The 15,221-nt window shown below is 44.0% G+C and overlaps 1 protein-coding gene across 1 annotated transcript in view; it reads left to right on the top strand.

Annotated features, from left to right (window-relative positions):
- TSPAN33 (tetraspanin 33) overlaps nucleotides 1-15,221 on the top strand; it is a 61,708-nt gene that overhangs the window by 20,703 nt on the left and 25,784 nt on the right. Inside the window, exon 2 of the mRNA XM_077470075.1 lies at nucleotides 7,851-7,908. Within this exon, the coding sequence (XP_077326201.1) occupies nucleotides 7,851-7,908 (58 nt within the window). The remainder of the gene's footprint in view (nucleotides 1-7,850; nucleotides 7,909-15,221) is intronic.

The following is a 15,221-nucleotide window of genomic DNA, read 5'->3' on the forward strand; positions in this document are numbered from 1 at the left end:
CATTCTTTCATGTACACGGATCAGTCGTCCTGTTCCCTTTGCAGAGAAACAGTCCCAAAGCACGATGTTGCCACCCCCATGCTTCACAGTAGGTATGGTGTTCTTTGGTTGCAACTCAGCATTCTCTCTCCTCCAAACACGACGAGTTGTGTTTCTACCAAACAGTTCTACTTTGGTTTCATCTGACCATATGACATTCTCCCAATCCTCTTCTGGATCATCCAAATGCTCTCTAGCAAACCTCAGACGGGCCCGGACATGTACTGGCTTAAGCAGGGGGACACCTCTGGACTGCAGGATCTGAGTCTTTTATACTGATAACAAGTTCAAACAGGTGCCATTAATACAGGTAATGAGTGGAGGACAGATGAGCCTCTTAAGATACAGTTCAGTGAGAGCCAGAAATCTTGCTTGTTTGTAGGTGACCAAATACTTATTTTCCACCATAATTTGCAAATAAATTCTTTCAAAAATCAGACAATGTGATTGGATTTGTTTCCACATTTTGTCTCTCATAGTTGAGGTATACCTATGGTGACAATTACAGGCCTCTCTAATCTTTTTAAGTTGGAGAACTTGCACAATTGGTGGCTCACTAAATACTTTTTTGCCCCACTGTATCTTTCTACTTGTCGGTATATTTAGTTTACATTCAGGACATCACGTTTTTACTTATGTTTTATAAATTCATATCACTTTCATGGGCTAGCAAAGACAAGAAGTGAATGTTTTTGCTGAAGGGTCTAATCATACAAATACATTTAGTACAATAAAACATTGTGACTTTCTGGTCAATGTCATACTTATTTTAACATGCACTGCTTACCTCTGAGCTATGTAATGAATCCTGCAGACTCATTAAAACGAGAAATGCAGTTCTCTTGACAAAGGTCAACAATTCTCAAAGTCATTGGAAAACTGACTCCCATAATTCTCAGGTTTAAAGTGATTGTAATGTCTAGTGAAAAAAAAAATGTATATATATAAATAAACATGTTATACTTAAAGCGGGGTTCCACCCTAAAGTGGAACTTCCGCTGATCGGAACCCTCCGACCCTCCAGTGACACAATTGGCACCTTACAGGGGGGAGGGGGGTGGAGATACCTGTCAAAGACAGGTATTTACACCCACTTCCGGGCATAGACTCCCGTGGGAGTCTATGTCATTTCCTGTCCTGCTGCGCTGTCTGCTGGGACACACACGGGTCCCAGTGACAGCGCGGACAATTCCTGTTGCGCTGTGCGACTCGCACATGCGCAGTAGGGAACCGGGAAGTGAAGCCGATTCGCTTCACTTCCTGATTCCCTCACCTAGAATGGTGGCGGCAGCAGCCGAGAGCCGAGCGATCGATCAGCCTCGGCTGCCAGCATCGCTGGAACCCGGGACAGGTGAGTGTCCATTTATTAAAAGTCAGCAGCTGTAGTATTTATAGCTGCTGGCTTTTAATATTTTTTTTTTAGGTGGAATTCCTCTTTAACTACTCTGTGCAGTTTTGCACAGAGCAGCCCGCATCCTCCTCTTCTCCGGTCCTTCTTCGCTGCTCTTGGCCCCTCCCTCCCGTTGAGTGCCCCACAGCAAGCAGCTTGCTATGGGGGCACCCGAGCCTAGTCACAGCTCCCTGTGTCCATTCAGACAAAGAGCCCCGACCCGGCCCCACCCCTCTCTCTCCTGATTGGCTAACTGACTTTGATTGACAGCCACGGGAGCCAATGGCACGGCTGCTGTGTCTCACCCAAACAGGAGGAGAGTTCCAGATGGCTAAGACATTCGTGGACATCGCTGGAGAGAGATGGGGCTCAGGTAAGTAATTAGGGGGTGCTGAGGAGGCTGCTGCACACACAAGGTTTTTATCTTAATGCATAGAATGCATTATGATAACCTTCTGCCTTTACAACTCCTTTAAGAAAGAATACATCTACTGTACATACATTGTTAGGTTAGGCTATTTCTGAAAAGTCATCATTTTCTAAAATATGTGTAGCCGAGTGCCTATCTACTCACCACACGCAGATGTAGGCGTATGTATCATGTCATTCTCACAACTCTCTGGGTTTCTGGATGTGCCCAAGGAAGATTCATTCCCTCCCTTAGCCACAAGGCATGTATGATGAGGCAAGCATAGCTGGGCAAATGATCTTTAGCAGGTAAGTGGCCCTTCACTGGCAGAACTGGCATGAGAGCAGCTGAGCTAAAGCCTAATAGCACAGAGCTTCTCCAGAAGGCCCAACTACTTCTGTGGAGTCCATTCCTAATTTCCAACAAAGTGCTCCAGTTCCAGCGGGGTGATCCTTTGTCTTTTGTCCTTTGGGCTTTGGATCCCTCCAGCTTTTCACCTGTGTTACCAGAGCTACCCTGGATTTCACTGAGGGATGCTGTTTTGAACAATTTCAAGTAGCTGTTTGTATTCTGAACTATTTACTGAAGTAGTGATTCTCAGCTACACTATGAGCTTGATTTACTAAAATTGAAAACTGCAAAATCTAGTGCAGCTGTGTATGGTAGCTAATCAGCTTCTAACTTTAGCTTGTTCAATTAAGCTTTGACATAAAAACCTCAGTTTATTGGTTTCTATGCAGATCTGCACCAGATTTTTCACTCTCCAGTTTTAGTAAATTAACCCTTATCTGTTGTAGAGTCTTACAAAGACTATGCTATCAGTGGTGGCCGTCCACCGCCCCACCCAGCAGTCACAAAAAAAAAATAGAAAAAAATGCTCTTTAAGTGCACTGTGTTTTGGGCACCGGACACAGTGCACTATGGGAAGCACCACGTCAGTGCAATCACGAGATTGCAGACGAGGTGCTTCATTTGCAGGCTTCTGACCTGCTGTGGGGCGCAATCCAAATCACCTTTGTTCTTCTAGTTAAGAGGTTACGTCCGGTTTCCCTGTTCCACAGGAGCTGCCTGTAAGGTAAGTGAGGCTGCATTTGATGGGGCACAGTGAGGCTGCATTTGATGGGGCACAGTGAGGCTGCATTTGATGGGGCACAGTGAGGCTGCATTCAATGCGGCACAGTGGCTGCATTTGATGGGGCACACTGGCTGCATAAGATGGGGCACACTGGCTGCATAAGATGGGCACAGTGGGAGCATTTGATATGGCACAGTGGCTGCGTTTGATGGCACAGTGGCTGCGTTTGAAGGCACAGTGGCTATCGGCTTTGGGCTATCAAATTTGCGCCCTCTTAGTAAAGCAACTGCAAATGACAGTTACTTCCTCTCTGACCATTTGGGCAATTACCAAGTCTGTTAAACTAACCAACCAAGGCTGCTATGGCAGACTATTATATTCTTGTTTGGCAAGTCTAAAATGGTTCTAAAGCATGCAATGGTTTGTAGGTTTGCCCCCAAAGGTAACATTCACATAATTTTGTAATTTACCTGCCTCCATTCTTAAAGTAGAACTAAAAAGTTTAGTTTTAGATGGGATTAGAACACATGTAATGTTTTTATTACTGTCTGTGTCCCCATTAACCACTTCAGCCCCGGACCATTTTGCTGGTCAAAGACCAGACCACTTTTTGCGATTCGGCACTGCGTCGCTTTAACTGACAATTGCGCGGTCATGCGACGTGGCTCCCAAACAAAATTGACGTCCTTTTTTTCCCACAAATAGAGCTTTCTTTTGGTGGTGTTTGATCACCCCTGCAATTTATAATTTTTTGCGCTATAAACAAAAATAGAGCGACAATTTTGAAAAAAACGCATTATTTTTTACTTTTTGTTATAATAAATATTCCCCAAAAAATATATAAAAAAACATTTTTTTCCCTCAGTTTAGGCCGATGCGTATTCTTCTACATATTTTTGGTAAAGAAAATCGCAATAAGCGATTATTGATTGGTTTGAGCAAAAGTTATAGCGTTTACAAAATAGGGTATAGTTTTATGGCATTTTTACTAGTAATGGCGGCGATCAGCGATTTTTTATTGTGACTGCGACATTATGGCAGACACATCGGACATTTTTGACACATTTTTGGGACCATTTTTATTTATATAGCAATCACTGCTATATAAATGCAGTGATTCCTGTGTAAATGACACTGGCAGTTAAGGGGTTAACCAGTGGGTGGCAGTGTAGGGGTTAAGTGTTCCTAGAGTTGTGTTACTAACTGTTGGGGGCTGGGCTTTCATTTAGTGAACACTGATCTCTGCTCCAATCACATGGAGCAGAGATCAGCGTCACTAGTTGCTAGGCAGAACGGTGAGATGCTGTTTACAACGGCATCTCTCTGTTCAGCCACCCGTGAGACGATCGCGGGTATGCCCGCGGCGATCGAGTCTGTGGGACCCGCGACCGGACTCACGGGGGTCCCGACCAGCACGCGAGTGCGCCGCCGGTGGCGCGCTCGCGATGGCAGGGCGGCATTAGAGATTGGACGTACCTGTACGCCAATATGCCTGCCCATGCCATTCTGCCGACGTACATCGGCATGCGCTGGTCGGGAACCGGTTAACCACTTGCCACCAGCCCACTGTCAAATGACGGCTGATCGGTGCGGCTCTCGTTCTGCGTGGGCGTCATATTAGGGCCTCCCAGAACGGGCACTCTTGCATGTCCCCGGGGGCACACAGCGCCGGAATTGTGGCCGCATCGTGTCCTAACAATGCAGCTCGCCCACAATCACCGTGCTGCGTGACCCCAATCTGTGTAAAGACCCGTGGCTCTTTAACCATGTGATCGGCTATGTCCAATCACAGCCGGTCACATGTAAGCATGGAGATGCTGGTAATCGGCGCTTATCAGTGTCTCATATCATTGCCACCTATCAGTGTCCATAAGTGCGGCATATTCGTGCAGCCTCATCAGCGCCCATCAGTGAAGGAGAAAAATTACTTATATACAAAATTTACTGACAGAAACTAAGAAAAACTTTTTTTTTCAAACATTTTGTTCTTTTTTTTTTTTTTAGGAAAAAAAAAAAAACTCAGGAGTGATTAAATACAACCAAAAGAAAGCTCTATTTGTGTGAAGAAAATAATAACAATTTCACATGGTTACAGTGTAGCATGACCGCGCAATTGTCAATCAAAGTGCAACAGCGCTGAAAGCTGAAAATTGGCTTGGGCAGGAAGGGGGGTGTAAGTGCCCTGTATTGAGGTGGTTAAGGAGATTCACCCTCCCTATTCGACCTATTTACCATTATCAGTGAAAGTAAAATAAAAACCAAAATTTTGGGTAGTCTCCAGAAAAGTAATAGAGGGAAATCATCTAATGTATACACATGACCTGGGATTCCTAATACTTTCCCTTAACTTCTTGAGATCCGCGCTATAGCCGAATGACAGCTACAGCGCGGACCTGCTTTGCCGGGACTATGTCTATTGATGTTGTCCCGTGCATGAGCGGCCTGCGTGCCCCCTGAGGGGCGCGCGCGGCGCGCTCTGTGATCAGCGAGTCTATGAGACTCGCCTGATCACAGATCGGAGCAAGGGGTCGATCCTGACCCCTTACCACGTGATCAGCTGTCAGCCAATGACAGCTGATCATGTGATCACAACAGAGCTGGTAATTGGCTATTTTTCCTGTCAGCGCGAGGAGAAAAAAAAAAGCCGATCACGTCAAGCTGGGGACAGCTCATCAGTGCCCACCTGCCCCCTGCCAGTGCCACCTAAAATATAGCAAAAAGTGCAACCCATCAGTGCCCATAGTGCCACCCATCAGTGCCCATAGTGCCACCCATCAGTGCCCACAGTGCCATCCATCAGTGCCCACAGTGCCACCTATCAGTGCCCACAATCTGCCTCGCACACAAAGTTCTGCACCTCAGTGCCACATATCCGTGCCCATCAGTGTCATGTACCAGTGCCAATCGGTGCCCATCAGTGACGCCCAGCAGTGCCCATCAGTCCCATCTATCAGTGGTACCTATCAGTGCCCATCCGTGCCATCTTATCTGTGCACATCTTTGCCCATCAGTGCTGCCTTATCTGTGCCCATCAGTACTGCCTAATTTGTGCCTATCGGTGCCACCTTATCTGTGCCTATCAGTGCCCACCAGCGCCGCCTATCAGTGCCCACCAGCGCCGCCTCATCAGCGCATTTCAATGAAGGAGAAAAATTACCTGTTTGCAAAATTTTATAACAAACTATTAAACATGATTTTTTATTTTTTTGCATCTTTTTTTGTTTGTTTAGCAAAAAATAAAACTCCCAGTTGTAATTAAATACAACCAAAAGAAAGCTCTATTTGTGGGGAAAAAATTATAAAAATTTAATTTGGGTACAGTGTTGTATGGCCGCGCAATTGTCATTCAAAGTGCATCAGCGCTGAAAGCTGAAAATTGGTCTGGACGGGAGGGGGGTTTAAGTGCCCAGTAAGCAAGTGGTTAATTTGTATGGATTTCCTCTCACACTGTTTGGCTATGGGACAGGAAGTGAAGGGAAATCTCTGCAACGAGACACTGATGGTGAAAAAAAAAAAATCTGACGGGGGTTGCAACCCTCCCTTTATCCAAATGAAAAAAAAGTTTTGCCTATAGTTCTACTTTAAGGGAAGCCTATAATTAAAGAAAATTGGCCACAAATGGTGATCTCTCATTATGAAAATGCTAGTTGCCTAGCGGAACAAGTATAAATAAAAATGATTTTTCTCAGAATTTCATGATCTGCATACTTGTTGCCCGTGGAGTCAATAAAACACTTAGGTAACTAGCATTTTAAAGGAGGTCAACAATGCCATGCCCCCTGTTTCTCTAAGCGGTGGGTGCATGGGTGGTAAAGCACCACTATTTTTAGCGACACTTTTCTGTCAATTTTGCTGCGCTATTTGGCCGCTAGCGAAACGCTTTTACCCCCGCTAGCGCCTGAGAAAGAGTTAAAACCACCCGCAAAGCGCTGCTGCATCAGCGCTTTGCCGGCGGTATAGCCACGCTGCCCATTGATTTCAATGGGCAGGAGCGGTGGAGGATAGGTATACACACCACTCCTTCACTGCTCCAAAGATGCATGATAGCAGGACTGCCAGCGCACCGCTCCAGTGTGAAAACCTTCCGGCTTTCACATTGGAGACACATGAGCGGCTCTTTCAGGGTGCTTTGCAGACGCTATTTTTAGCACTGTAGCTTCTGCAAAGTGCTCCAGTGTGAAAGAGGGCTTAGGCCGCTTTCACACAGGTGATCCAATCAGGTCCGTCTGTCAGTGTTTCAGGTGGACCTTGTTGGACCCTCCAGTCTCTTCTATGGAGCGGCGGATGTCAGCGAACACATGTCCATCCGATCCAATCCTGTTCGCCAAAAACAGACAGGTGGTGGTCCTATTCCCCATCCATCTGGAGGATCGGATGGAAATGGACAGGTGGTCTGCTTCCATCTGATTGGCCCATAGAGGAGATAGCGGGACTGTGCCCGTGTCCTCTCTGCATAGCGGAGCGGACACAGGCCTTTCATGCCTGCTCCGTGGGGATTACGTTTCACGGAGGCTCCCGTGTGAAAGGGGCCTTAGGAAAGAACTTTTGAGATATCAGCCACCTGGGTAGTGCATAGCTTTCAATGAGACCAGCGATCCATAGACTTGCATTATGAAATGAGGCAGGGATATATGAGCAATGTATACGCTACAAATCAGGAGGCAGAGCCTGAGTATGCAATGAGCACATATGGCTGCCCCTATGGAAATATAATTATATTCATAAAACATATAAAAACAGGTTTATAAATATTAACTCACATCCAGCTCTACATACACTTATATCTTAAAATCATTTTAGACTAATTTAGTGAGACTTGGTTTACATGCAATTATTATTTTTTTGAGAAATATGAAGTCTATATTTAGTTTTGATTGCAATGTTAAAGTTGAGTAGTAATTGTATTTATTATGGATGCTTTATTCCTGCATTTCTAGGTCATATCTCTGGTGATGGTGGGAATTGGAGTGTATGCTAGACTCTTGAAACATGCTGGTGAGTGGTGGAGACTTCGGAATTTTTTCTTTTCATGTTTCTTGTATTCACTGGGAAGCTCTCGTTGGACACACACAGTGAAATTTTACTATGATATTATCTCTGTTTATATTAAGCCTGCATGTCTTTAAAACAGGAAACTGGGGTTGATGTCATGAAGCTGGATTAGTAACCCTTTGCTTTTTTCTGAATACTCATGCAGAAAATATTTATAAGACCATAATCCCACTTTTGGTTCTATTGAGGTACAGTTAAAGACTATATAAACTGATGACAACCAGTAAGAAATAACCTTTCTGCAAGCCACGCAGCAAAGCATATGTGCATGTGTGGGCATAAAAGCCTACCCTTTTGGTGCAATTTACATGTGTTGGGTGGTCGTAAAGGGGTTAAACATAAAAAAAAAAAGGTAAACAGATTGGCGCACTAAAAATGCATCACACTGTTCCCTGACTGCAGCCACAGACTGACATCTCCCTGAATGCTAAAATGGAGCATTTAGCATGCAGCCAGTGTGAACGAGCCTTATGCTATGTACACATAATCGGACATTCCGTCAACAAAACCGTGGATTTAGTTTCCAACGGACATTGGCTCAAACTTGTCTTGCATACACACAGTCACACAAATGTTGTCGGAAATTCCGAACGTCAAGAACAGGGTGACGTACAACACGTACGCCGAGCCGAGAAAAATTAAGTTCATCAGCCAGTGTGGCTCTTCTGCTTGATTCTGAGCATGTGTGGACTTTTGTGCGTCGGAATTGTGTACACACGCTCGGAATTTCCGACAAGTCTTCTTGTCTGAAAATTTAAGAACCTGCTCTCAAACAGTTGTCTGAAATTCCAACAGCAAATGTCTGATGGAGCATACACACGGTCGGAATTTCTGACAACAAACTCACATCCAACATTTGTTGTTGGAAAATCCTATCGTATGTACGGCTCATCAGAGTATTGTTAATTAAGAAAGTACAGATTTGTTTTCAAACAGTTGTTGTCGGAAATTGCGACAGCAAATGTCCGATGGAGCATACACACGGTCGGAATTTCTGACAACAAACTCACATCCAACATTTGTTGTCGGAAAATTCTATCGTGTGTACGACCAATCAGGGTATTGTTAATTAAGAAAGTACAGATTTGATTTAATACCCAGTACACTCTAAAAGCTAAACTCCAGGCAGATGGAACACCATGTCAGGGGTGTGGAAATCACTTGTTCAAGAGACTAAATCGGGGTCCCAATCTTCTTGTCCCTCGTAACATTCAAACCATAATAAAGTGCAAATCATTTGTGTGGCGCCACATCCCAAAGAGAAATGCAGAACAATGTGAAGAAAACAGAGGGTTTTAAAGGTGACCACGTTGTAAACCCTTGTAAAAGAAGTAAGTACACTAAATATAAGTATAACATTACAAAATGATAGATGGGTACATAGATGTGTATAACATAACACACCTATAATCTCCTATGCTAATGGATGGGTAACTAGTGAAAACATTGCCTTATAAATGAGTGTGTGAACACTATAAGTAAGGGCTGCTGCTCTCAAAGTATATGTGCCTTTAAATGTGTAATCAGAGTAAGAGCGCTACCTCATGCTAAACTAATACATCAATACCACAATAACCAAAATAAAAATATCAATAATACCATTAACCATATAAATCAATAATAATGATAATTGTCCATTGAAAATTCAAGTGTGTAAAGTTCATGAACTTCAAACTTTGCAGCGCAGCTTCAACATTTTTCAATATGTGCAATATACTGTAAAGTGCCAAGTGCTGAAAAGATAATCCGTGCTCCTCTCTGTGTGCCCTCTTACTCACCAGAAATCCAGGACTCCCATAACAGAAGTCACAAATGCTTGAGAGGATGGCTGGGCTCTGTGGTCCCACATGCTGTGTCTCCAACTGCAGCATGCGTTGTTCTCAGTGGATCATCAGGGATATGTACAAATGCCAAAGAGAGCAATATAGTGTAATTCCGTTTGTTTATTGCAGAAAAAAACAAACAATATCCACTCACACGTAAAAACGTAAACATTATTAAAACCCTAAGCCAGAAGTGGCCATCGACTTGCGTCTCACCGACCGGAAATTACGTCACCACACGCAGTCGCCTAAAATAACAAAAGTTTATTCATAGTACAATATCATAAAAAAGTATAAAAACCGTAAATAGCATATAAGGTCTCCAGTCCCCATAGGGACTATAGCTTGATAACCTGTTACAACCCATCATAGATACATATAAACTGTAGTAGCATTATTCTTTTTACTCTATGACCAGTCAAATGTACACCTTTTGATCCATCTATTAAGCTCTATCTTACCATTTGGACTATCTCTTTTTTGTTTAAACCTTGTTGTATCAACTACATATATTCCAATTTCATTTATACAAGCAAAGGGACTGTCTCCAACAGCTGTTGTACCCCTGTTGTGTTGTCCCTAGGTACTGGGTGGGCCTGGATCTGACCATTGAGACTAAGCACTGGACGCCTCGGATATATATATTTTTTACGACCTCCTGAAGAAGCCGACGATTGGTGAAACGCATGGAGACCAGAGCCCGAGATCTACATTTCCTTCACCCCAGCCGGTTTTACATATGCTAACTGAGGTTACATTTAATATGTATCTGTGATATAATATAGGTTGGGTTGTGACAGGTTACCAAGCTATAGCCCCAATGGGGATGCTAGTTACATTTGTCATAACTTTTGATGATATTGTACTATGAATAAACCTTTTGTAATTTTACACTTTTATATAATGTACTCCCTTATTTTCCTGGGTTTACAACATGGTCACCTTTAAAGTCCTCTGTTTCTCCACATTGTTCTGCTTTTCCCTCATAACAATCTACTTGTTCTGAAATATTTTTTTATTTTTTTAACCAAAACGATATTTCAATTTATCCTATAGTGAAACTCGCTTGACAACAAGGCAGAGCTACAGTCATTTATCCATACAAATGCACACACTCATTTACACAGTCATTTACCCATACATGCGCAGCCACATACAGTGCCTTGAAAACATATTCATACCCCATTACATTTTCAACATTTTGTCATGTTACAACCAAAAACGTAAATGTATTTTATTGGGATTTTATTTGATAGACCAACACAAAGTGGCACATAATTGTGAAGTGGAAGGAAAATTATAAATGGTTTTCAACATTTTTTTACAAATAAATATGTGAAAAGTGTGGGGCACATTTGTATTCAGCCCCCATGAGTCAATACTTTGTAGAACCACCTTTTTCTGCAATTACAGCTGCAAGTCTTTTTGGGGATGTCTCTACCAGCTTTGCACATCTAGAGTGACATTTTTGCCCATTCTTTGCAAAATGGCTCAAGCTCTTTCATATTGGTTGGAGAGCATCTGTGAACAGCAATTTTTAAGTCTTGCCACAGATTCTCAATAGGATTTAGGTCTGGACTTTGACTGGGCCATTCTAACACATAAATATGCTTTGATCTAAACCATTCCATTGTAGCTCTGGCTGTATGTTTAGGGTCGTTGTACTGCTGGAAGGTGAACCTCCTCCCCGATTTCAAGTCTTTTGCAGACTCAAACAGGTTTTCTTCTAATGCCCCGTACACACGAGCGGACTTTTCAACATCCAAAGTCCGAAGGACCGAGTCCGTCAGACTATCCGATCGTGTGTGGGCTGCAACGGACTTTTGATTCGCCAAAGTCTGACGGACTTTAGAAATGAAGCATGCTTCAAATTTTCCCGAAGGAACTCCGCCGGACCCGGTCCCCTTCGAAAACTCCGCTCGTGTGTATGCTACTCCGACGGACTAAAACCGACGCTAGGGCAGCTATTGGCTACTGGCTATGAACTTCCTTATTCGAGTCGGGTCGTACGTCATCACGTTCGAATCCGTCAGAGTTTAGTGTGATCGTGTGTGGCCAAGTCCGTTCGGCCGAAAAGTCTGTCAGAACTCCGTCGGAACTCCGGCGGAACTCCTTTGGAAGTCTGTCGGACATAAGTCCTCTCGTGTGTACGGGGCATTAGATTGCCCTGTATTTGACTCTATCCATCTTCCCATCAACTCTGAACAGCTTCCCTGTCCCTGCTGAAGAAAAGCATCCCCACAACATGATGCTGCCACCACCATGTTTCACACATAGCATTTTGCTTTTAGGCCAAAAAGTTACATTTTGGTCTCATCTGACCAGAGCACCTTCTTCCACATGTTTGCTGTGTCCCCCATATTACTTCTTGCAAACTGCAAACGGGACTTCTAATGGCTATCTTTCACCAAAGGCTTTCTTCTTGTTACTCTTCCATAAAGGCGAGCTTTGTGGAATGCACAACTAATAGTCCTGTAGACAGATTCTCCCACCTGAGCTGTGAATCTCTGCAGCTCCTCCAGAGTCACCATGGGCCTCTTGGCTGCTTCTCTGATTAATGTTCTCCTTGCCTGGCCTGTCAGTTTACGTGGACGGCCATGTCTTGGTAGGTTTGCAGTTGTGCCATACTCTTTCTCTGTTTGGATGATGGATTGAACAGTGCTCCATGAGATGTTCAAAGCCTGGGATATTTTTTTATAACCTAACCCTGCTTTAAACTTCTCCACAACTTTATCCCTGACCTGTCTGGTGTATTCCTTTGCTTTCATGATGCTGTTTATTCAATAAGGTTCTCTAATAAATCTCTGAGGGCTTCACAGAACAGCTGTTTGTATGTACTAATTAGGTGACTTCTGAAGGCAATTGGTTGCACTAGATTTTAGTTAGAGGTATCAGAGTAAAGGGGGCTGAATACAAATGCACACCACACTTTTCACATATTTATTTGTAAAAAAATTGGAAAACCATTTATCATTTTCCTTCTACTTCACAATTATGGGCCACTTTGTGTTGGTCTATCACATAAAATCCCAATAAAATACAATTAAGTTTTTGGTTGTAACATGACAAAGTGTGGAAAATTTCAAGGGGTATTGTTGTGGAAAATTTTATGAAGATGTATTTTAATGTATTGTCATAAGAGTCTCCCAGTGCTAGCACTCCCGCAGGCCACTCTAAAGAGCTGACTGGGGCAGACTGATGCTGGTTGAGATCTGTTAGGTAGTGGAAAACTTCCTGGGATTGGAGAGAGGTGTTTGCAGAGTGGGGGTATGTCCGCCAGCGAAAGGGCCCCTGTGCATTGCACAGACGATCGTCTGATGGTATTTGTTTGGTCTGCAAGGATCAGTTATGGGTGGATGTAAGCTCATTGTCTCTGCTGTGTCTGATCAGCACATGTCGAGATTCACAGCATGCGCCTGCTAATAGCCTTCTATCTACAAGGAAGGGTAGCATAATCCAGGTATGCATTATTCTCTGAAACAATGCATAATAAGGATTTCTATCAGTGAAATTTTAGTCATTGTTCATTGGTTATTGTATAAATTAATTTATTCTGTATCATGTCTTTATTTGGTCATGTCCTTATATGGTCATTCACATCCTGTTTTTTTTTTCATTTCCTGTGAGGTCACAATCTGTGTAGAAGGCTATTGGCTGTTTGAGCCAATCCCTCCCCTTCGTAATTTCTTTTGTTGTCTGTGAATAAAAGAACGAAGCTGGCTAGTGTGAGGCAGCCATGCTGAGATGAGGACGTAAGACTGTGGTCATGTCTGATTACTTGGATGAGTGGGATGATAGGTAAGGTAAATTATATCATTAAGATGGAAATGGGTGCTTATTAGCACAAGAGATATGGCTGTGTGCTCCGCATACAGCCAAATTACTACCACAGGTATTGATACTTTTTCAAGGCACTGTAAGTCACTTACCCAAACATACATACAGTCACATACTCATACATGCACACATTTAACCATACATGCACACATTTAACCATACAGTCACCTTTCAGGAAATCACGCATGTGGGTGCTCCTCTCATACACACTGACAGATCAGTGGGTGCTCCCCTCATACACACTGACAAATCAGTGGGTTCTCCTCTCATAAACACTGACAGATCAGTGGGTGCTCCCCTCATACATACTGACCTATCAACGGATGCTCCTCTGAGCTCTCATACATACTGACAGATCAGTGGGTGCTCCCCTCATAGACACTGACATATCAACAGGTGCTCCCCTCATACACACTGAGAGATCAGTGCGTGCTCCCCTCATACACTCTGACATATCAACAGATGCTCCCCTTATACACACTGACAGATGGGTGCTCTCCTCATACACACTGACAGATGGGTGCTCTCCTCATACACACTGACAGATGGGTGCTCTCCTCATACACACTGACAGATGGGTGCTCTCCTCATACACACTGACAGATCAGTGGGTGCTCCCCTCATAGACACTGACATATCAACAGGTGCTCCCCTCATACACACTGAGAGATCAGTGCGTGTTCCCCTCATACACACTGACATATCAACAGGTGCTCCCCTCATACACAGATGGGTGCTCTCCTCATACACACTGACAGATGGGTGCTCTCCTCACACACTGACAGATCAGTGGGTGCTCCCCTCATAGACACTGACATATCAACAGGTGCTCCCCTCATACACACTGACAGATCAGTGGGTGCTCCCCTCATACACACTGACAGATCAGTGGGTGCTCCCCTCATACACACTGACAGATCAGTGGGTGCTCCCCTCATACACACTGACAGATCAGTGGGTGCTCCCCTCATAGACACTGACAGATCAACAGGTGCTCCCCTCATACACACTGACAGATCAGTGGGTGCTGCCCTCATAGACACTGACAGACCAGTGGGTGCTCCCCTCAGACACTGACATATCAACAGGTGCTCCCCTCATACACACTGACAGATCAGTGGGTGCTCCCCTCATACACACTGACAGATCAGTGGGTGCTCCCCTCATACACACTGACAGATCAGTGGGTGCTCCCCTCATACACACTGACAGATCAGTGGGTACTCCTCACATACACACTGACAGATCAGTGGGTGCTCCCCACATACACACTGACAGATCAATGGGTGCTCCCCTCATACACGCTGATAGATCAGTGGGTGCTCCTCTCATAGACACTGACAGATCAGTGGGTGCTCCCCTCATACACACTGACAGATCAGTGGGTGTTCCTCTCATACACACTGACAGATCAGTGGGTGTTCCTCTCATACACACTGACAGATCAGTGGGTGCTCCTCTCATACACACTGACCGAATGATGGTCAGAACCATACAAAAAAACTAAAAACCGCCAGGCACCTTTCACAACAGCATGAAGCCTTAACATATGAAAGTGTTACTGTTGCTACTGCATCTAATATTTTGCTTGTTAAT

This window comes from Lithobates pipiens, unplaced genomic scaffold (assembly GCF_037356315.1).
Source record: "Lithobates pipiens isolate NorthernLeopardFrog02 unplaced genomic scaffold, aLitPip1_a1.2 Scaffold_8, whole genome shotgun sequence".
Taxonomy (NCBI): Eukaryota; Metazoa; Chordata; class Amphibia; order Anura; family Ranidae; genus Lithobates; species Lithobates pipiens.